The sequence below is a fragment of the Rousettus aegyptiacus genome, unplaced genomic scaffold (genome assembly GCF_014176215.1).
Source record: "Rousettus aegyptiacus isolate mRouAeg1 unplaced genomic scaffold, mRouAeg1.p scaffold_m13_p_4, whole genome shotgun sequence".
NCBI classification, from domain to species: domain Eukaryota; kingdom Metazoa; phylum Chordata; class Mammalia; order Chiroptera; family Pteropodidae; genus Rousettus; species Rousettus aegyptiacus.
In genome coordinates, this window is record NW_023416307.1 from 45,123,686 (window position 1) to 45,148,237 (window position 24,552).

General features: G+C 37.2%; 1 protein-coding gene across 5 annotated transcripts in view; it reads left to right on the forward strand.

Moving 5' to 3' along the window:
* TP63 (tumor protein p63) overlaps positions 1-24,552 on the forward strand; it is a 130,763-nt gene that overhangs the window by 85,153 nt on the left and 21,058 nt on the right. For 4 of the 5 annotated variants that reach the window (XM_016136321.2, XM_016136322.2, XM_016136319.2 and 1 more), the window contains 6 exons: positions 14,224-14,410; positions 16,284-16,399; positions 17,405-17,514; positions 18,182-18,318; positions 20,862-20,944; positions 23,475-23,611. In XM_016136321.2, coding sequence (XP_015991807.2) covers positions 14,224-14,410; positions 16,284-16,399; positions 17,405-17,514; positions 18,182-18,318; positions 20,862-20,944; positions 23,475-23,611 — 770 coding nt within the window. The remainder of the gene's footprint in view (positions 1-14,223; positions 14,411-16,283; positions 16,400-17,404; positions 17,515-18,181; positions 18,319-20,861; positions 20,945-23,474; positions 23,612-24,552) is intronic. The other variant, XM_036219627.1, reaches the window with a different exon arrangement.

Consider the following 24,552-nt stretch of genomic DNA (forward strand, 5'->3'; position numbering starts at 1 on the left):
ATTTATAAGTCTTTATCCTTGTGAGGTGATAAACATTTTTTAAGGCCCCTCAATAACCTTCTGGGACTTTGAATCCAGAAAATACTTTGATATTCATGTTTCATTATAGTTGTGTCTTAATTTTCTATTTTGTTGTGTGTCAGCAGTATTTATATATATTGAGCTTTCCCAAACGGTAAGGTTCTGGAACGTAGGAATGATCCCCATGCCTTCCTCCCTTAGCATGCAGTAAAGACTTTAACATGGCAAGAACACCATAAATGCACAGGGAGACGTCATACAATGTACTATATGATGTGTGTGCGCGTACATCAGATGCCCTGGATTTGAAGCTAAAACCTAGATTTGAAGTTTAACCTCATTTTCAACTCTTATTTTGTGAACAAACTAGTTTATCTACTTGAGCCTCTGATTCTTTGTTGACAAAAAGGGAATACAGATGATTTTCTCAAAGTTAGCTGAGAATTAAATGAATAGCATGCATGAAAATGCTCTAGAAGTTGGTAAAGACTGCCCAGATAAGTGAGTGATAATGTCATTTATGGAAATTAATAGACTCCATTACCCTCCATCTTGCATACTTCCTTATTTCCTGTCATAAGACAAGCCCACCTAACCTTCCAGTAGAAAGAGTATCCCACAGATCTAAGCAGATCATCATGATTGGAATATAGGGCTCACTTTTAGGGTTGATGTGTAAGTGGAATTCCCAAACAAGCAATATTCTGTTGAAAGAGAACAAATATGTTTGGTATTGTCTTGTAAAGTGTGCCTAGGCCATTGCTTAGGGATAAGGGTATAAGTACCTCCAGTAAAGAATAGTTTCTAAATGTGTTTTAGTTCACAGGAAAGACACAACCTGTAGTGGGGACTAGAGGTTTAGGAACTGTACATTAAAAAAAAAAAAATTAAAAGAGAACACAAGAGAGTGTATAGAAGTATTCACAGTAACCTTCTACTTTAACACAGGTGGGTGAGGGGAGTCCAAGAAGGACAGCCACCAGGAAGGATTCTTTCTAGTTTGAGAGCCACATGTGAGGCACTATCCTGGACCAGGGTAGAAAACATATTCCCGTGGGTAGGACTGGTGCCTGTGTGATCCAAGGCTGTCTTCTCGATTTGCCAAGGTAGGGGCTAAAGAAACAGTGAAGGCCATAGGTTTGATCCTCAAGGGGTGAAAAATGACAGGTGTAGGAGCCCAGGGCTTCCTTTGCAGGATGTTGGTAACAGTGAGTTACTCTGAAAGGGAAGGAAGATGCTATTTCTCCCTTAAGGGTAAATGATGGCTGAAACCCAGAGCCCTGGAGAGTGTCCTGTCAGGCAGCCAGACATGCCACTTCTGCAGTGAAAGGGAAGCATAGATTGTCCTCTGTCTATAGTGTGTGTTTCCAGGAAGCTCTCCAGTGTGCCCACCAATCCTGCCCACAGATAACACCTTGGAGACATGAGCTATAAGAATGTTTTATAGTGAAAAGATCATGAGGTTGTAAATTAGGAGTCACAGGTTCTAATCCCATCTTATTGCTGACTTCTGTCTGGCGTAACCTTTCCCCTGAGTCTGACCTCTCATTTACACTTTGGGGAATTAAACTAGATATGTCCACTAGGGTGAGGGGTAGGAGTTCTTTGCTCACCAGTGTTCCTGCTAGAAAAATTTTTAATCTGCAGATAATTGTATCTTCCTGTATTGCTAGGAATGTCCAGGTTTGTTTTATTGAGGAACATGGAGCACACACCTGTAAGGCCAGAAGTCAGGACAGTTGTTTGTAGGTGTTTAATCAGTACTGAAAACAACAAACTCTGAAGTTTCATTCTCATTTCTGCTATTTATTGAATTATGGCCTTAAATGTTTGAGCCCCAGTTTCTCCACATGTAAAACAGGAGAGTCATCTCATCTAAGCTTTCTTTTTATTGTTCTTGTGACTTCAGGAAACATTAAAGGTAACCTAACACTTATTGAGCACCTGTTGTATACCGGTCACTCTGAGGAAAGCCTTCCAGTGTCTGCTTTGCACAGGTAACTGGATGGTATTGCCGGTCAGGCAGGGTTGGCTGGGGTGATACTGACAGGAGACACTAAATAAAAGGTCATTTTACCCTCCTGGGGAGATAAAGTTGCAAAATTACCAGTCAGTTCTGTCAAATCTTTTTAACCTGGCTTTCCAAATTCATACCCTCAAGCAACTAGAATGAGGCTGGTGGGCTCCATCCCCACCCCTTTGCAAGGTCGCTGATAACTGCTGTCTCCCTCAGCAGGCAGGCTGTAGTTCCCCGCGCCCCCAGGCTGGTGCCCAGAGCTGGCCACAGAGCTGCTTCTGGCCTCCCAGAGAGGTCCCAGGGCACATTCTTCCCTGTCAAGGCTTTGCTGCTTTGTAGTACAACCTATGTGTCTCTCATATACACACACCTGCCAGTCCCAGTGGGCTCCTGGCTGATCTTCACGGTAAGCGGGTAGCAGACAACCCACTTGCTTGATGTCAACATCTGTGGGCGCAGCCCTAAGAAGAATGTGCCGCTCCCAGCCTCAGCTCAGGTAATTAATCCCCACAACTGACAGGTGGCAACAGGCGGCCCTTTGGCTGGGGCCATCAGGAAAAGTGCTTGGAGGAAGGATTTTTTTTTTTTTTTTTAATTATCAAGAACACAATTCGTACATGTCTGGCAGCTAGACAACTGTGGCAGGAAGGGAGATGAGAAGTGAATACCTTACCAGACGACTATGGAGCCAGTTTTGGGATCTCTTACTGCCGATCATTATGATAGATCCAGTAGTATATGATGGCTTAGGACCTGTTTGCAAGCTCACTTTGCAAATTTCCCCTTCCTTTAAAGTAGATACAGTTCTAAGTGAAATGCCTTAGTTGTGGATAAAGAAGTTGGAGTCCAAGAGGGGAAATGATTTGCCTAAGATGCTGCAGAAAGTCAGTGGACAGGTAGAAGACTAGAGTCCTATCCTCTTGACTTCCTGTCCACGATTCTTTAGGCAATATTTTCTGCTCCATTATATGGGTACAGTGTGGCAATGGGGTAATAAAACTGTGGTCTGATCACAGGAAGGATCATTACTTAGCTCTCGAATGATATCGCGTTTTTTCACCTAACCTTTTAAAGTTGACTTCTCAAGAGAACACCCCCATTTCACCCTCAAGCCATATATATGCATTCATTCCCCCTTATTTTTTTATTTGTATTTTTTTGGTATTTTGGTACACAGTCCATTATAACCATCATAGAACATTAACTTGGTATTTGTTCAGAGTGTATTTGCTTAAGTAAAACTTTCGAAATCCTCATTTTTAATTTTTTTAAAATTTGACAATTTCTAAGAATACAGTTAAAAAAATAATAAGTCACTGCATGTTTTAGGATAATTCTGTGCAAGTTAAGATAGGCTTTGTACTTAATTGCTAACCCGAGATGAATGAAGTTGTGACAGTTTTTGAGTTTACCCTTTTTTTTCATTGTCAAATATTTTAGGTTATTTAAGGTAACAGACCCCACCATTCACCTCTTGTATTCTTTGAACTATCTGAAAATAAGAAAAACAAATTAGAAGTGTACCTAGCATTTTCTGTTACTGAATGGTGGTTGTCTTTTACATTATTTGTAAATCTCATTATTTTTATTCAACCCAAATTCATAAAGAAGACCAGAAAAATCATTGTATTTATGCTTGGGCATAGGTTTTACTCTTTTTTAAAGACCCAACCATCTTCAGTATAGGCAATTTGCCCTAAATGTTAATGGGCTGCTGTTGTATCTGGTTTTGTATGCTAAGGTTAATTCTGTAGGCTAATAGCCAATGGGTCAAAATGCACATAGCCTCACATTAGGAAAAAATTAGAACATTTCTTTTTAGCATGATAGCATACCAGATATGGATTTGCCTGCAAGCTAGCATTGTAGCATCAGGATGGATTTAGAACTGCCCTATACAGGCATTTTCCTTGATGATGGATCGAGTAGAGAGGTGAGTTATATAATTATTGATTTATTTATTTCATGGAAGTTTATTCCATTCATATTTTTGGAGATTTGTAGGTCAAGGTAGCCTTTCAATTTGGGATTTGCATATGGAATGGAATTTCTTCTGGGAGAAGTTGAGAAAGTAAAGTTCTTTTTGGTGGAGCAGGGAGGGAGGGTCTTTGTTGCACCTTTAGGAAAGAAAGCTGTTGAAAAATTATGCAGGTGTGTGCTGATATTAGCTGGCATCTCTATGCATTGTGATACTGAATTACCAGTCTGGCAGCCAAGAGCATGTAATAGAGTATGTCTACTAAGGCAGGTGGTGATGGTGAGGTCGTAGTTACTGGAATGCTTTTTTCCCCCTCTTCTCTTTGGAACATATTATTAGTAAAGGAGCTGAATTTACTCTGGCTTTCCAAAATCCCCTGGAATTATTTTATTTGAACATGATATTTGTCTGAGCAGCTCACTCAATATGCCAAATTCGGTCCTCTCCCTCCCAAAACAAAACAAACTTAGGCAAAGCTTGCTTTTCTGTTTTTCAGGGATATTGTATAGCAAGAAAGAGTTTAGTTCATGTGTTAGTTTTGAGGCATTTCTGTTCCATGCCACTGTCGAAATACATTGTTCATGTGAATGTTTAAGACTGTGTAAGAGGAAATTTGGTTGAAGTCCAACAAAATAATGGGCTCTTCATTCTTAGTTATAGGCTAATACTTCCTAGGAATAAACACACTATGAATGTGAATACATATACATGAGTACATACATTGATTCCTACTCTTTTTATATTTTATAAGAAATCAGAAAGAGTATCAACACTTTGTTTTCCACATTCTTTTTAATGAGCTTACCTTGCCAATGTGAAACTGGTAACTGAGTTCTCTAACAGATTTTTGCTAGATCATAAAATATTCAAAATAGAAGAAACATAGATCATCTAATAGAAGTCTCTCATTATCTCCCTTTGAATGATTAACTCAGTGTTCTGGAAGATCAGATGAGCTGCTTGAAATTCTTCAGTGAGTGGGTGACAGAAATCTATGACTCCTTTTGAAAGGTCAATTACTTTGCATCTTTGGAAGTAAATCTTTCACATGTGCTTTCTTTTTCCTTTTCTTTTTTTTTTTTTTGTTTTGTTTTTACTTTTTCTTTATCACAGTATTTCATTTTCTATTTTCACATTAAGATTTGTATAATTTAAAGAGCCACATGTCCATGTGCTGTCTTATCTAAATATGTAAAAAGATTAGTACAATCCACTGACGATTTATCAAACATAGGATCTGATGAAGTAGAATTGGTTCTTAAGACCATTGGTGAGCATTTCATGTTATTCTTATGTTCAAGATCCCATTCTGAGAATATAGTTACAATTGAGGGAAGAAAACCTTAGTTCCGAGACAAACTTATTTACCAAATTAATAAAAATATGATATTGAGTCAAAGAGCATAATGGAATATCCTTGTAATCTTGTAGGAAATTGGTGATAATATTTTATTTTTTAGATGACCTCTGAGCTTTATACCTTTTTTTTCCTAATCATATTGTGTGTTTATATAAATTTACTCTGATACCAAATGTACAGGTTTCCCTTTGATCCCATACCATGAGAATTAAGACTGCATGGTACATGAGAAAGAACATTGGTCTGTGGGTCAGGATGGTCCTTGTCACTGAGTGTTTTTGAGCAAGTCTCATCTCCTTTCTGCCATTGGGATTCCTCCTTGGTATCTGAAGTGGCTGAACCAAATGATCTCTAAGCTTTTTCTGGCCTAACTTTCTAAGAAAAGCTTAGCAATATTATCTTAAACTAAAAATGCCTTGAAACAGGTGACTCAGTAATAGAAACATAGGACCAAGTCGTTGGTATAAAATATCAGTTTGGTTTTCTATGGGAACTGTCACCAGAGTGTGATCTAGTTGTAAAAGTATTAGCTTTTGTAAAGAAAAGAAATCTGACTTCATCCCCACATTGACTACATTTAGTTGTGCAACCTTTAGAAATCTTTTTTTTTTTTTTTCAGGGATGCCCTCTTGACCCTGCAAACTAAGTAGAACCCTCACATTGTGCCAAGTCTCCCTCCGCTTTTTCTTCAGAATATATATCACAATCTTGGAAATAATCTAATGTCAGTATTTCCTTTAAATCAACTCCCTTAGGGTAAGGGTTATTGCTTATTCCCTGGGACCTAGGACAGAGCCTAGTATAAAGCAGGTGCCTACTAAATACTTGTTGAATCAATGAACCAGTTTTATTCCCTAAGGTTAAGCTTTATATCTGAAAATTAAGGGAAAAGGAAGGTTTAGACAAGACATGCGTTAATGTTCCTCTGTGTTCTAACATCTTATTTTTATGTTCTCTATCTTCTAAAATCATAACTCTGCAACAGTTTTACAGGTTGGTGCTGCTCATGCTAAACCTATTCATTAAAATTTTTAATTAGGAGATATTTCAAGCATACAAAAAACAGTAAATTTAGACATCTTACTACTTACCAAAATGATTTTTTTAAATTCCATATTGCTTCAAATCTTTTCTTTAAATAGAGATAAAGCAAAAACTCTCCCTTCATTCTCCTCTCACTCTCTATTAAAATAAATGAAATACATCTATATGTAAGAACATGGATAAATTTTGAAAAAATGGGAAGTGAAAATAGCAGATTACTAAGATGAAATTTTGAGCAGTGTAATTTAAATAAATTTTAAGGACACAGAATTATATTACATGCACTTATGGATATATGCATGTATATTTTTAAAATGTATAAAAGCATATAAACCAAATTTATTCATTTTTAACAAATGAATCTAATAATATGGTTTAGAACTGACTACCAGCAGATAAATATGAACTGTGTGATTCATTGTAAATGGTCAATATTCAGACTTCAGCAGACTATTAGCTGGCAATAGCCATTTCCTGACTAGGTTGAAATAATGTTTTCACAACTTTTCCAGAATTACTTAAGCTATATTAAACACTTTCTGTGAAGAATATTAGAAATATGAGGGTTCCGTAACAATCATAATACGTGGCTTTTATGTTAGTTTTTGCAATTCACTAAGGCTTCTCATACCTGTAATTTTTTTCCTCCATTCTGAGATGTATATTGTATAATAAGTATATATTCTTTTAAATTTTGTAATTATGAGAGGTGAAGGGATTAAATAATAAATAGGGAAATAATAGAAAAGGCAGAATTTAAATCTTGTCTTTTGACCCTCCCCCCCGACCCCCCAATCCAGTAAATGTTCTTTACTGTGGTTGCTGTTGGGTAAGAGCCCTTTTCCAATGCGCTTGACTTTGAAAACTAAGCCCTTTCCTTTCAAAACAAAACTATTAATTCTAGTGTTACCTTATGTTGTTTTATTTTCTTTGTCCAGAATTAAATTAATTATCTTTGCTTTTTTTCTATTTATCGATTAAGCCAGATTTCATTTTGCTACTGAATATTGGGAGCCCTGTGTTAAAACTAAGCCTTATTTATTGAAGACTGACTTTTACTAAATACAAAATACTTCTTCCATCTTTTCACCTTTTTTTTCTATTTCTCTGAGTTTATTGCCTGAATAGTTCCTGATAAGTCATTATTCTGCCTCCTTTGCTCCAATCTTGTTCCTACCAGCTTTGTTTTACTTAATATATAGAACTGATTATATTTGCTTTACAATCCCCAGTGACTCTCCTTTGCCTGCTGGAAGAGTTCACCTGTCTCCTATAACATCCAAGGCTCCTCAGAGTCTGGTAACTGCCGTCCTAGCTCAGCTTCATTGCTTTCTACTCTACACCTCCTTGTCCCAGCTCATCTATATTTCAACCACAGTTAGCAACCCTTTGCTTCTACTCGTGATGTTTTCTCTTTATGGAAAGCTTACTTTCTGCCTCTTGGCTCTCCCTTACTCCCATTCTTGGGTGCATTGTCTCGTTGATGAATGATTTATCTTTTAAGGCCTAGTTTAAATATCACTACTTCTATGAAACTTTCTTCTCTAGTGGAATACATTTACTTTTCTCTTTATCTCTTATCTCCAACCAATCCATCAGTGAATCTGTTTAAAACATATCCAGAAACCAGCTGCTTCTCACCAATTCCACAGCCGGTTTAAGCCCCTCTCATTTTTTACTTGGATTATTTGCAGTAGCTTCCTTATCAGTCTCCCTATTTCCATCTTTGATTCATAAAGTCTATTCTTCACATAACAGCCAGAATCTTATTAAAATACAAATTAGATCATGCCACCTTCTCAAACCTGTTCAGTGGCTTTCTATCTCATATCAAGGAAAGTTGAAGTCCTTAACCCTGGCCTTATGTGATCTGAATGATCTGGGCCCCACACTCTCTCTGATTTCTTGTTGTATCTTTACTACTATAGTTTTTGTTCTTGATTCTCCAGTCACGCTGGCCTCCATGACAGACATACTAACCCCAGGACCTTAGTACTTGCTGTCTCTAGTAACTGGAACATTATTTTTTCAAATATATGCATGGGTCACTCCAATGCTTTTTTCAGATCTTTTTTTTTTTTTTTTAAATATAACTTATCAAAGAATCCATCTCTGAAAACCCTAGATAAAATAATATCCTCCTTAGCTCTCCAACCCTGGCTTTTGACTCTTTATCTCCTTTATATTTACTTTGATTTTCTTTTCTTTATAGCATTTATTATCATCTGGCATCATCTTTATTTGTTAATTCTAGAACGTTAGCACCTTTGGAACATGGACTTTGCTTTTGTTCATTGCTGAATTTCTGAACCTAAAACAAAGCCTTGAATAAAATGCTCAATAAATACCAAACTTATTAACTAGTAGTTAATTGTCATCCTCTATAACCCCATAACTCTTTTTGCATACCTCTGTTGTAACCAGTATATTTGTGTTTGTATTTCACTCTGTCTCTAAACTGAGTAAATTGAGGGTAAGGACTGAATATTTTTTCTTTTAATTAATTTTATGTTTTGAGGACTGTTCTACACAGCAAGGATACATAAGGTCTTATAGTTCAGGTTTTTTTAAAACTTATTTTTCTCTACCCCTGGTATAGAACAGAGGATGTAGAACCATAAAATATGTGTTCAGTATATGTTTATTCCATAATTATTGAATAATGTTCAAATGAGATAGATCTAATTTCACGTTTACAATGGCAACTAATAGCAGATTCTAATGTAGTCACTCTTAGCTTTCCATTAAAATATTATGAATTCCAAGAATAAAAACGCCTAATTAAATTGGAAATTCAAGCTTCGACAGAATCCTGTAGCAATTTTATTATTTAAAAGGCTTATGGAACTGAATTGAAAAATGTCAAAAAGACATGAGGAATACAAATACTAGCTCTGATTATATCTTGCTATATTCATGGAAAACTGCAAAAGCAAATTAAAAGCCCGTATTTAAAAAAAAAAAAAAATTAAGTATAAGGGAACATTATTTTAATGAACCAAAGAAAGCAAAAGCATCCTAGCAACTAGAAAAATGTTTAGATGATTGCTTCAATACATAGCAATGAAAAATAAGCATTATAAAGTTGGAGAATAAAATAATTAACCTAGATCAGGCTCTGATGAAAAGATGACTGGATAAGGGCAAAAGTGAGATAGAGGAGATAAGGATGGACATTTGAAATGCAAGCAAAGAAATTAAATTATTTGTAGTGGACTAGAACAAAATTAATTTCAGAAAACCATATGCATGATATGGAAAACAAACTCAAGCAGCTTTCCCATAATGCAAGGAAAAAAATTCAAATTGGCCTCAGACTTCTCTACAACACTAAAATGTGCATTGACTCAATTATTCAATTTCAAGAGATCCAGCTAAAACTGATTTATGTACTAAAGCTTTTTGTACTAAAATGTGCTCTGCAATGTTATATTTAATAATTTTAAACTGGAGTAAAATTTATACTACATAAGAGGCATGATTAAATGATATATCCCTTTTTAATACTATAATTACAAACACTTAAAATTATATTTTTAAATTTGACCATACTCATGACATGTGAACTTAAAAAGGATGCCAAACACCTCTATATACCCCAGTTTGTATAAATTTGTGTGTGTTAGTATGCATAGGGAAAAGTCTAAAATATTAATGACCTGTAAGGTTTGCACACTGAAAACTACAAAATATTCCTGAGAGAAATTAAAGATATTCTGAATAAATGGAGGTAAATATCATGTTCTTGGATTAGAACATTCAATATTGCTACGGTATCACTTCTACCCAAGATGACCTATGTATTTGACACAATATAATCACCAAGTAAACTTATCACAATATTGTTAACTGTATTCCCCTTCTCCTTCTCCTTCTCACCCACCAACCCTCCCACACTTTCTTCCTCCTGGTAACTATCCCTTTGGTCTCTGTTTCTATGTGTCTATTTTTTCTTTGTTTGGTTGGTTGGTTTTGTTTAGATTCCACATATAAGTGACACCATATGGTCTTTGTCATCCTCTGCCTGACATTTCACTAGGTCAATCCATATTATCGCAAATGGCAATTTTATTGTTTTTTTATTGCTGTATACTATCCTATTGTATTATTCCATTTTAATAAAATTATAAAAAGGCAAAAGTGCAGTGAGAGAAATCAGGTACCTGATTGTCTGGGAAAAGTCAGGGAGAGGATTAACTACAAGGGGAAGTAAGATCATTTTTATGGGGGGCAGGTTAGAGGGAAGGGAAAAGAGGGGATGGAAATAGTCTATACCTTGATTGTGGTAGTGGTTGTACAAGTGTGTACAGTTGTCAAAAGTCATCAACCTATACCCTTAAAAACTAATGTACTTTAGTAAATTATACCTTAAAGCTGATTAAAACAAAATAAAGCACACATACCCAAAAGAAGTTTAGGCCTTAGAATTAAAGAATCTCAGATTAATGTTGGGAAGCATTTTAGAGGTGAATGTTGGAAGTCTCAGAGAGAAAGAGAGAGAGACATTACAAGAAGCCAGATGTGTTCCAGTTTGCAGTTTTTGCTGGCTTGCATCACTAGGGTATTTAAAAGTCTTGGCATAAATCAGATTTCCATTTTTTTATAATCTTGCAGAAGCCTGGAAATTTGGTAGAAATGATACTGGCTATTTTGTAAGGAATAAGGACTTGGAGGAGTTTAAGGAATTACGAATACTCTATCAGCCAGGAAGATTGAATTTAGTACTGGAAATATATTAATCATCATCACAGAACCAATTAACAAATGAATACAATAACAGAAGCTTGGCTTTGTAAAGAACTGACCTACCAGACTATTTCAACCCTTCTAGTAATGAATGGCAGGCCTGGTAGTTTAACCAGAAGCAGTAATCAGAATGTATCTTGGCCCTGGTCTGCATTTAGAATTGTTCGATATGAAACTCTCAGCACTAAAATTGAAAAGTAGCTAAATTGGTCAGGCATGATGTGGAGAACAGAGGAAAAGCATAGATCTTTCAGACAGGGAGTAGTATGTTTGAATTGTGGGTGATGGACGTATGTTGTGTTTGAGGCGTTAAGAGGTTTGTATGGGTAGAACGTGGGATGGGAAGTGTGTGTGTGTGTTTGGTGGGTGCGAGGAAGGGATAAAAGAGATGGTGCCAGAACATAAAGGGCCTTATTCGTGAATTCCTCAGCTCATTAATAGAAGTCCTGACAGAAAGCTGATACTAGGGTCCGGGGTTTTTCACTTATATCAATTGTTGCCTCTTCCTGCAATTAAATGAACAAACGTTATTATACTAAGAAATAAATAGGAATTTTGGATGTTAAATAGACCACTTTTGAGCTCCATTTTAATGTTAGAAAAGATTGCGTACTTTTCAAGTTGACTCAAAAAGCCATGTTACTGGGAATTAGGAAAATACAAAAATCTGTACCCCTGAACCAAGAGACTAGCAGGATGAGGGGCTGTTACAGGAGGAGGATTGTCTTATATACTGGTTGCTAACCAGCTCTTCTCTGTGACCTCAGGCAAGTCCTCTCTATGCCTTAATTTTCTTATCTATAAAATGGGGGTAATACCTATCCATTATCTGTTATCTGCAATCCGCAAATTCAAAGAGCTCTGAAAACCAAAAGTTGGTTTTGTTTTGTTTTAATGTCATATAAGTTTATGCCAAATTCATTTGGTAGTGAAATCCATATTCATGAATTTTGCAGAAGCGTTAAGATTTGATTTGAGGGCACTGCTCTAAATCTTGCCAGAGCTGTTTATAATATATGCTATATGAACTTTTACTCCCTCTCTAAAATCTAAACAATACTGGATTCTGGAACACCTGACCCCAGGGGTTTCAGATAAGAGGTCATATATATCTATAATACCTTCCTCATAGGGTTATGCGAAGGATAAATTTGTTATTATTTAAGCTCAGAAATTTGGTTTCTTTCTCTCTTCCCTGAGAATGAGCAAGGATTAACACCTGATAATTCCTAAATTTATTTTTAGTACTTATTATATTTTAGTCTGTCAAGTTTGATTTATAATATATCAATTATTGAAATGGAATGTTTCTCTTAATTGCCCTCCTCATTCTCTCTTTTTTTTTTTGCAATCTTTACATACTTGGATGGATGCCTTATTTGCCTTCAGGTGTTAGCTGACAGACTTATTTTTCAGTCATCTTTCACAAGGTGCGTCTTATGAAACTCATGGTTAGATTATACATCTCCTAACTAAAAATACATCTTATTTTCTTAGAGTTCTCAATAAAACTGAGTTTTTAACATACCTTAAGACAATATCTTTGTTTTTAAAGTCATTGGTTAAAAACACTGGAGCAAAAATATATGTCTAGACTTCAATCAGTGCTTCCAAGTAGAATTTTATTTTTGTGCTTTATTTTTTGATATACCTCCTATTTCTTCAAGCTATCAAAAACCCTTTTGCTATATTTAATCCTTCACCTGTGGGCATGGAGAACTATTTATGCAATATAATTCTAGTGTTGGAAAATTTTTACGTGAAACTTTCAATTACTGAAATATTTGGGGTATAAAGGAAGGTTCTTTAAATACCTATTGTATTTGAAAAGGAAGAGATAAAGCGCTTAATTTTAAATGTGCTTTTCAATAGAATATTTACTTTTAGTTCAAGTTGAGTTGGAACGTATCAATAATGATTCCCTTTTGCTACTCTGTCTCCTGCTTCTTCATTTCTTTCCCCTGGAAAGATGTCGCTGCCAAATTGTGATTGCAACCTGTGTGTGTGTTTACCTTTGTTTGGATGAGTGTAACTAGGTGCCCTCTCTTGCCTGGTAATTCTAGTGCCCGGATGGCTTTACTCCCAGCATCAGAGTGAGTAGGAATGCAATGATGAGGTACTGACCTAGAGAACAGGGGTACTAAAGTTTAATATAGTGTAAGAATTAGAATGGAGACTTTCTACACTGGTACAGAGATGAGAAGGGAAAGCTGCATAGGATAGGACTTTTTTTTTATTATTAAGTTCTAGGTCTTCTGCTTTCTCTGTTCTATTTTGCCAATTCTACAACCAACCAACCACTGAACTTCCTTTTCCTGCAAAAGGAAGTGTGACAGGAAAAGTTTCACTCACTTGTGAGTGAAAAGATCTCCATCTTAATCCTTTTGCTGCCATGATTTGCTGTTACATTAAGCCAGTCCTTTTTTTTTATTGGAGTATAGGACTAAATGGCCACTTCCCATTCTCTTAGGCTGTAACATTAGAGGATAACTAGCAGTTTGGGGGAGTTTTGCTTTGCAGCTTTGTAGCTGGTTGACCTTGGGTAAAATCACCTCACTCTCTGCCAGACATTACATTACAAAAAAAATTTCCATAAACCCTAATTCCTATGAGTCTCTCTACAATATTGTATGGGCAGGATTAATTATAATCTGTTGAATATAACTCAATTCATGTGAATGTTGTTTTTCCATTTAGCATCTGGTACTCCATAAAGCTGTTCATGGTATTAATCATTTAAACCCTTCCGAGACCCAGTTTCTTTCTTCATCCTAAAGAGAAGATAACAGGACATAATGCTATAAATGTGTCTTGATAAATGCGAAACCTTTTGTAAACACTGGATTTTATTTAAAGTAGAAAAAAAAATGTATTAGTTCGATTAATGAATTTAACTCTAATAAGATTGTTAGATGTCATGCATATATTAGCCAATGGTAAACGTGCAGCTGTAAAAGCCATAAAATGTGGACATATTTTCCCTGCTCTGATTCGGAATGTAACAATATCTCCTGTTGGTTCTTTTCCTCTCTCGACCTCTGGCCTATCTCTAAGCAGTATTCCACTGAACTGAAGAAACTGTACTGCCAAATTGCCAAGACGTGCCCCATCCAGATTAAGGTGATGACCCCACCTCCTCAGGGCGCTGTCATCCGTGCCATGCCCGTCTACAAGAAAGCTGAGCATGTCACCGAGGTGGTTAAACGGTGCCCCAACCATGAGCTGAGCCGTGAATTCAATGAGGGTAAGGAGAAGAGGATTCTGTGGTGTTCAACTAAGCTTCTAGACCCTAGAGATTCTGTGAAGATATTTATTTGGAGCCCATTTACCTGGTTCCAAACTCTGTAGTCTGATGGTAGCTCACTACCATGAGTGGTGATAGACTGAGAATAATGATCAATAAATTTGTGAATCTCACAATGATTGAACTATTTAATTTAATATTGGTAATTACTAGATTTTTTTTTTTTTTTTTGTGCTAGCGTGTAAGGAAAACAAGGTAGCATTTGGTCATTTGGTCATTTGGTGCATTTGCATTTAGCCCAGGCTAGGGAATCCAGCTTTATTGTCTTTTCCAAAGTGATTGTCAAGTCCTGACCAACTGAATGGAGAGCTGGAAGGATAGGAGGAAGGTGAGGAATACGAAATAGAAAAAGATAGTAGAAAAGAATGAAAAGAAATGAAGATAAATAGTAGGCAAGAGGGGTAAATAGAAATCTGCAGCATAAGTTGGAGACAGAGACAGTAAAGTGAAGGACAAGGCATCAGGGAGCAGGTACCTTGGGGCCATGTTTAAGCTCTGTGTCCATGCCCATGATTGGAGCCTCAGATCCGAAGATAGCTTTACAGAAATGCTCAGCATTGCCAAGGATTCCCTGATATTTGATATTCTGAGGTCCTGTGAAGGGAATCTAAGAACACAAAAAGGTGGAGAGAAAGGACAGGAAAAAGTATAAGGATGCATCAAAGAATTATGAGGGTTTGGAATTAGGATATTTTGCATAAAAAAAAATATATATATACACACACACACACACACACACATATTTTAAATGGAAAGATTGGTTGGTAGCTAAAATGTGTGAATATGGAGAATTAATAGATAGTAGAGAAGAATTAATGGAGAAAGAGAGGCAATAGAGATTTAAAATGAGAAAACAAAGTTTAATTTCTAGTCCTTTTCTACATAGCCTCATTATCCGTACTTTCGCATCTTGCTTTGCACTTAACAATATGCCAAAAAGATGATTTATTATAGGTAGGCTTCGTTATAAGTTTCCATAACTGCCCTTGATCCATCAAGGTGGCATATCTGTTTATTTTTTCTCAAAATTTGACATAATAGGTGTTTTCAGTTTTTGCCATAACAGATGACGTTTCAGAGAGCATCTTGACACACTTAGCTTTTTACTGTCATTAAATATCAGTTTTTTGTGGAATGATAATATGTAGTCAAAGGTTAAGAACACCTTTATGGTTCCTAATTCTTGGGTCAGCTTCTTCCTTTTGGAGCCCTGTCCAGTGATGCAGTTTTGTGAAACTTTACCTACACTGTTTTTTAAAACTCATTTTCCTTTTCGTATCTTCTAACCTTTGGCTCTTCCAGCATAACAGATGACCAAAAGCAAGGTCCAAAGATGGAGACTTTAGGTTGGAAAAAAGAATAGGCAAAGTGAAAGTGATGTCCTTGCCATCTCTTGCCTCTTATTTTTGCTGGTCAGTTTTTGGATAGCATTTCTCAAGCTGATTTTTTTTAAATTAACTTGTTTCTTTTCCTTCCATTTTTCATGAGCTAGCAAAATCTCTTCTATGGATCCAGTCAGAGATATATTCATAGAGTTCTCTAAAAGCTTGACTCATTAACCTTAAATATAGAACTGTTTTCTGAAATATACATGCATATTCCAGTCCTTCCTGTTGCTATAAGGGTTGTGACATCTTCATGTATTAAATATCTGGCAATAGGATCTGTTCCTGTTTTCAAAGATGTATATTTTCTCTATTAAACAAACTATTCCTTTGACCACTAACATTATTTCCATACCATTTCATTTTGTTTTGTTTTGCTTTATTTTGAAGGTAAAGAATTAATTATCTTGTCATTCTCTGTTCAACAGGACAGGTTGCCCCTCCTAGTCATTTGATTCGCGTAGAAGGGAACAGCCATGCCCAGTACGTGGAAGACCCTATCACAGGAAGACAGAGTGTGCTGGTACCTTATGAGCCACCCCAGGTAAAAAGATAAGGACTGGGCTGATTTGGGAGAGGATTAATTTCAGTGACAAATGTGTTTCCAGCATCTGTTTCTTAGTTCTTGTCATCAAATAAGTAACCTTTTTTGTATCTCTTCTCTTCATTTCTTCACATACTGCTTTTCTATTTCCTTCAAAACTTTTAAATGTGTACTAACTTAACTTGGTAACATGGCTCTGTGCCCATGTCCCTGTCTTACAGACTGATAATAATTGAATTTGAAATTAGGTTAATACATGACCTTATCCAAAGAATTTAACCAGCAATTGAACTGGTAATGAGTGTGCACCAATACATACTGGATGCAAGTAGTCCTACACTAGCCTGCAAATGGGAGACCCTGAGAGGGATCTCTTAGCTGAAGTTTGAATGGATGGACAGGTGGCAGATTGGAAAAGCAGAATACTGGCAGTGAGACCAGTCTGGGTTTGCTGGATTGCTGTGTGAGCCTTTAGCTGTGACTCTTCCTCTCCAGGCTTCAGTTGTATCATCCATAAGTGGGCACTTTGGACTGGATTGAATGCTGAGGACCTTATAAGTTCCAGAGGAGTGTTATTTATGAAAGTATACCTTCACATTTATGTTATACTGTTTTATCCACATAGGGAAAATATCCCTGGAGCATTGCTGTTATTTTTAGTAATGTTTTCAGCTCTCCCTTTACAGTGATATTCATTCACATATTTGATGAAGCCCGTTTGAATTTGGTGATACATATATGAACCTACAAATGAATAGATCAAAAATGATTATTTTTTAAAGCCTATTTCACCTAAGATAGAGTCCAGTGTTTCAAACGTTAGCTTTAGGCTTCCTAAGAGTCCAAGCAAAAAGGAATCTACAATGGGCTTTAGAGCTTTTCTTCCTAGAAGAAAGCATATCACTTTATCAGAGGTGGAGAGACTTAAATAAAGGGAAGAACTGAAAAGGAAGAATATCAGATCAAATTATTGCTAACACAGACTCTTTTCTCCTTCATGTTCAGGTTGGCACTGAATTCACAACAGTCTTGTACAATTTCATGTGTAACAGCAGTTGTGTCGGAGGGATGAACCGTCGTCCAATTTTAATCATTGTTACTCTGGAAACCAGAGAGTAAGTGGCATACGCAGAATTGTCATTCTGCAAAATCCCTGGGCAGAGGGCAAAGTGAAATTGTGTTTGCTTTATCATTACCTTTGCCTGTACAGCAGAGAACTACCCTTGATTTTGTCTTTTGTGCTTTAAATCCTTGCTGCAAACACTTACATAAAAGATCTAAGAAAGTGGAGACAAAACGGGGTGGGTAAACAAGGAGGGAAAAAAACAGAGGGAAGGCATGCAAGTCACTTCATACCTGAATTCTTGACATTTAACTGGAATAGTTTCTGATTAGACAGTGTTTGTTTTCATGTGGCCCCCAAGGCATTTAACAGTTTCTTTGAGTCAGTCTGGGCTGCCTAAGGGGATTTTATCCGGAGACATCCACTGGCTTAACTCAAGTTTCCTTCAAAATATGTAGCTAAATACAGCTGTTCGGCTAATGGCTTGGAGGTTCTTTGCAGAACAAATGGAATGTTATTTACTAATATTGCTCATGGCATGTAAGCACTTTTGTGTTCTGCCAAGTGCTTTGGTGTCCATCCTCAAAGCAGCCATGACTGAGCTGGTGGTGGTGGTGGACTGGTGATGGCCAGCAGTGGAAATGAAAATGGGAGAACTTTGGGAGACTGTTAAAATTCTTTTAGTTTGACCTTTTTCTCCCTTCTTTTCTAATTTCTAGTGGGCAAGTCCTGGGCCGACGCTGCTTCGAGGCTCGGATCTGTGCTTGCCCAGGAAGAGACAGGAAGGCTGATGAAGACAGCATCAGAAAGCAGCAAGTCTCGGACAGCACAAAGAACGGTGATGGTACGAAGCGCCGTAAGTAGCTGTAGTGGCCAAATGGGGTAGGGTTAAGTCTTCTCTAGAAATGGGGTTAAGGGAATGCTTTTGAGAAGTTATATAATAAGACTTAAGGTCTCTAGGGACAAGTGTGACTTGAGCCCCCAGAACCAGTGGGAACAGCTACGCCATTGATGGAGGTGTTCAGGTGGACTCCAGGTGTTCACTGCAGCTTTGATGCAGGACAGGGCAAATTTTCCCGAGTTGGTAGGGGTAGACCAAGCCCTGCACGGAGAGAAGAGGGTCCTTTGGCAGAGAGTGTAGAAAGAATTCAGCACACACGCCGAAGTTTGAGTCAAAAGGAAAGTTTATTAGAAAAGGGTAACACTCCACAGATAGAGTGTGGTATCCTCTCAGAGGCAGAGAGTGAGAGGGGGCAGTGGGAGAGACAAGAGTAAGAAGGACCCTGAGTGTTCAGGGAATTCATTTTATATGTCATTCTTTAGTTCTCATTTCTTTTGATAAGGACATACAGTAAGCAAAGGGAACAATAAGTAGTGTGAAAAGGTAAGACTACGTAGAGTGAAAGAACTGCTGACAGTTCCTAGCCTTTAATCCAAAGGTTCCCTATGGCTTTAGCCATAGAGAATGACACTTGGTTCCTGTTGCCCCTTCCACAGGTGTGAGAAATGGGTTGTTAGCAATCCAGCAGAAATCTTCTTTTGTTCTGAAAGTGTCTTCCCGGCATGGCTGCAGGGCTGAGCAGCATATTACATCTCTGAAAGTGGCTTGATTAACATTTTTAATTTTCTCACCTTCTTCCTATGTTAAATGTGACAAAAGCAAATAGTCACTGTGAGGATTTCTTAGTCCCAGAGATTCTCGAAATGTGACTCCCAGACCAGTAGCATCAACATCATCTGGAAACTGGGTAAAAATGCAAATTCTTAGTTCGCAGACTTGTTGAATTGGAAACTCTTGGTTTGAGGCTCAGCAGTCTGTGTTTAGTAAGCGCTCCAGGGACTCTAATGCTAACTGGTTTAGAACCAGGATCTTAGCCTTATTGGTGTTAGTTTATCTTTCTGTTATTGAGCATGAGGGCTAAAACTGCATCTGCCTACTTCATGAGTCTATGGGAACAGTGAGATTTAAGAATGCATTTCATAAAGTACAGACAGTCTAGAGAATATACAGATCTGGATTTCATTGAGTCTTAGCATCTATGAACCTCTTGAGGTTGTAGTTACCTTGTTATCTATAGTGAGGCTAGTGATTTGGGTCAGTTGTTTTCAAACTTGTTTTGTGAAGCAGTGAAAGCTTTTCCAAAAATGAAATATTTCAAGGATCACGCAGTACAAAATAGATGAAAGGGGACCTGCTCTGGTCGAAGGGAACAGGAGCTGGGGGCGGTGGCTCCATGCTCTACACACAACCACCCATTAGGCACCACCTCCTGAGGCCTAGCGCTCCAGCTAACAAAGTATGAAAACCGCCGAGCCACATGCGCTTCTAACTTGTGAGATTTGATTCTAGGTATTGTGCATAATTGCTATCACTACAACAAATATTTCAAAGTATACCACACTATGATTTATTTCATGAAAAAGTTAATTTAATTACTCCTCAGTGTCCAGAAGAAATAGAAATGATACTGCGTTTTACAGGAGAGCCACAGAATGTTATGACAGCCAGTCACCATCAACTTCTAGCTGTGCCATATGATTTGCCCTTCCTGTTAGGTTCTTTCTTTATTACTCAGAAAATAATCTATGTATATGTATAATTTAGATATATGTATGATATTATCATATTTGACTTAAATATATGTATGATATAAATTGTATTTTTAATGTTAAGTATAATAATATAAATAACATAATTAGATTTCCTCCCTAACTTTGCTCCCGAGTTGGCCTTTGGGACAGTTCCTATAGTCTTTCCCACGTACCTCAAGTTACCTACAAATTAATGAATTTCAGTAAAAATGGACAATCTGAACTTTGCTGCAAGGATCATCTCTGTACGCTGGATCCTGGATATAGTTTCATAAAACCACAAGGATTTATGAGCTTAAATCATTTATTTTACTAAAGAGAAAGCTGAGGTCCTGGAGAGGGAGACTGCTCATCAGAAGTTCTGAGATGCAATATTAACATGGGAGAGATGAATGCACAAGGCTGAATGCATTGGCAAGACTATGTCTACAGTATGCATTTACCACCTTGCAAGATAAATGACCTGAAAAATAAAACACAAAACCAATTTATCTTCCTTTTCTTAACAGCCATTCACAGACACAGGCCAGTAAAACATGGGGATTCCTGCAGCACGACTTAAGCCAAAGGCCATTTCCCAGCATCGCAAGCTTCTTCCTCTCACTCAATCTGCCTTACCTACCCCCACCTCGTTATTGTTAGATTTGTACTCTATGTGCAAAAAAAATTCAATTATTCCCAATTAAATGAACGCTTAGAACTAGAAACTCTAATCTCACAGGTATTGCTGGTGCTATTGTCTGTTTAGTAAAGGTATTATTGCTTCAGAAACGTTCCCAGGATAAAACTTGCATTTTTCTCCACCAGCTTTTCGTCAGAATACACATGGCATCCAGATGACATCCATCAAGAAACGAAGATCTCCAGATGATGAACTCTTATACTTACCAGTGAGTCTCCCCCTTGGGTATTCATGATTGTTTTGTTTTAACCTTCTTTGAATGAGCTTTTACTCTATGGCCATATTCTAGTTGTGACAGTGAAGCTATGTGGGCTAGTGAGATAAAACAGAGAAAAAATATATTTTTTGAAAAATCAGGAATTCATCCCATCCCTCCACAGTTTTGAAAACTATTGATAGCATGGGCTCTTCTACTTATTGCTCCCCTCTTAAAAGCTACTACCCTAATAGAATTTTTCTTACTCAAATATTTAAAATTAATTTGTACTTCATTATTTAAGGATGATAAGATTATCCTAGAAAACATGGCCAAACCAATTTAGGACTAAAACTTTGTCAGAAGAGTTTCCAGAGTTGATCATACAACAGTGACAGAAAGTTGACTATGATTTCTTTTAGGGAGTGCTATAAAAAAAGCCAAGGAAAGTAGACCCCTTACTTATGTGTGAATGACGATGAGACTTGGCCCAATCACTGAGTTGGACTACTGTTCATTTCTACAAGAAATATTAGTCCTTTCAAGGTCCCCAAAATGCCTTTTTTTAGACTATAGTTGCAGTTAGCTGAATTCTTTTTATCTTAGGTCTTTGCCATCTAGAGTGGCTACAAAGTTTGAGTAACCTGTATAGCTCTTGATGCCACATAAACAGACATGAGACACAGGCAAACAGAGCGAGATCTGAGTAGGAACTGGCACCATGGAATTGAAGCTAAAGCAACTCAACAGGTTTGGGTGTGGCATACCTACTTCCCTACCGTCTATGGGCCCTGACCATCAGGGAAATAGACTGTTTACTGTTAGAACAATCAGACAGTGAGTTAGCTAAGATTCTCAGTGTCATGTCTCTCAGACTACATATGGAATCTGACCTGTGAACTTTAAATTAAACATTATCCTGATATACTAAATGCGGTCGTTTCTCCCTTCCACTGCATGTACCAAAATCTAATAATGCTCAAGTCCTTATATAAAGTGGTGTAGAGCAATGCACAGATTCCACCAGCTGATGAAAAATACTGTTTTTCATCCAAGGTTGGTTGAATCCATAGATGTGAAACTGGGGGGATATAGAGAGCTGATTGTATATTTATTGAAAAAAAAAAAAAAACTATGTATACGTGGACCCATACAGGTTCATCCCATGTTGTTCAGAGTTAACTGTATTCCAGAAAAACCTAATGTTTTCAGCTGCTGAAATAGGAACCACTTGAAAAGCTGTTTTTTAATGAAATATCAATTTGTGCTAGTGAAGGAGGTACCTTATAATCAGTTATATCTTATATGTAGTGAAGAATTAGCCAAACTAAGTGTGTGAAGAAAAAAACTCAAAATAAGATGAAATTGGATGGCATTTGTTGAGTGGCAAATATACATTTAGTGATCAATAGGATACAATTCTTAACTTTGAAGTTATGCCTTCTATCAAGGAGATAAATAGACACAATGTAATGAAATATTTGTTTCAGTAAAGCTAGGCACGGTACCATGGGAGCACATAGGAAGAAGAGAAATGGCCTAAAAGAGTGAGGTTAGCAAAACCTTTCAGAGGTGATCCCAGAGCTGGGATGAGTAGGAGTTAACCCAACAAAAGGTAGAGAAAATCTTTCCATTTCTGAATTCTGACAAATTATGCCTGTCATACCTAGGGAGGGGACTAGGATGAGACAACTGAAGTTCTCAGGGTACAAAATATAAATAGCCAGTCACTCTCAGGCCCCTGTGTGCCCTTCTGGCCTGGCTTGACTCTGTCCTGGCCCTGCTCATGCTTATTACAGCTTTTAAGATACTCTCTTAAAGAGAGAAATATATTTTCCCCAGCTGAAATCTTGTGTCCTTCTAGAGACAGTTAAAAGTAATTTTGTTATTTGTTATAGTTAATGCTTTATAAAGTCACTGTGAACACTGTACCAGCAAATACTGACCCAAAATTGTGAGGGGAAATACAGGATTAGGTTTCTGTGAGCCTCTGGTCACAGCATTTTCAGCAACCAATCAGTATGTAATCTCGTTTAATGTGTGCTTTGTTCAGAGACACCTTATTTAATATATACTGTTGATTCATTAACATTGAACTCACAGCAAACAGAGCTATAACTCATGCCAGAAGGAAGCTTATTTAACCTGTGTTTTCTCTGGAAGGCACATCACAGCCTTCTTACACTCAGAACACTAGACAGCACTTTAGCACTACACTTGGGGACCATTTTAAATGAATTTCACCAACAAAAAAATGTGGAAAATGTTGCACTAAACAGACCATGAAAAGGACATATTCACAGCACAGGCACTGAAACTAGAAGTCAGAGCATTGCCTTGTTCAACCACAGCTGGGAACGTGCACGGGTGACTCAAATTTTTCGTCACGAAGTGTTGCGAGTATTGATTTCCATGTTACAAATAAATGTTAGCAAGTTGACAAATGCAGCAATACAGGACCCCCAAAAAATGAGGACTGACTGTCCTTCTGATACTTCTACAGCTCGTCATTTGTCCTTCTCTCTTCTGCTCCTTTATGTAGGTGAGAGGCCGTGAGACTTACGAAATGCTGTTGAAGATCAAAGAGTCCCTGGAACTCATGCAGTACCTTCCTCAGCACACGATTGAAACATATAGGCAGCAGCAACAGCAGCAGCACCAACATTTACTTCAAAAACAGTGAGTGGGTCCAGTGTGTCATTTTAGGAGCCTCTAGTAAGAGTGACTGTCAACAGTAAGGTGATTGTTGGATGATGAAGAAAATGAGAACATCATAGGTTCAGATGAGCTGGTGTGGGGCACCTGTTTCAGTTTCTGCACCCTTCTACATTTCTTAACATAACCTTCCCTTTGAGAAGTTGCACCTGTATTCTGAAATTCAATCCAAACTATTACAGCTGAATGACAAAGTGACTCACGCTAACTGTTAATTCTCTTCTCTCCTACCCCATTTATGCACATCTATCAATATAAGAATTTTGAGTACACACTCTATTCTAATAATAATGTGTATATTTAAAAACATGTAATCTTCCCTCATCCCAGTGGATTGTTTTGTACCTCTCCTGGGATGTACACAATCCACTTTTGGGAAAACCGTTATAGAATAGGGATAGATAGCACATAGGTTTTACCATAACTGACTTCCTTGAGTGCTGTGTTGAGGATTCTAAAACCTAGTGCATGGTTATCAGGAGAATGTCTGGATGCAGCAGGTATCTAGGAGCACCACACTGACATGTTTTAGCATCCCTGTTCTAGGTTGTCTTCTAGTAATACATTTTGGCATAAATTGGGCCAGATTTTGGAACCACATATACATACAGTCTATTTATATATTAATTTTTACCTTGATTCTTGGATCTTTGATGATGTTAATTGTTTTATGACTGACTAATCAGAATTGAATAGCTCTTATGAAAGGAAGGGAAGTTGGTGAATGAGGACTCTATATCATTCTGTGGTTAAGAATAGTCACTTGTTTGCTTAATTAAGATACTGTGTGTGTACTGGAAGTATTGCCAGAGTCTCTGCAGATATATTTCAAATATATATATATATATATATATATATATATATATATATATATATATATTTTGGCCCATTTAGTTAGTTCAAAC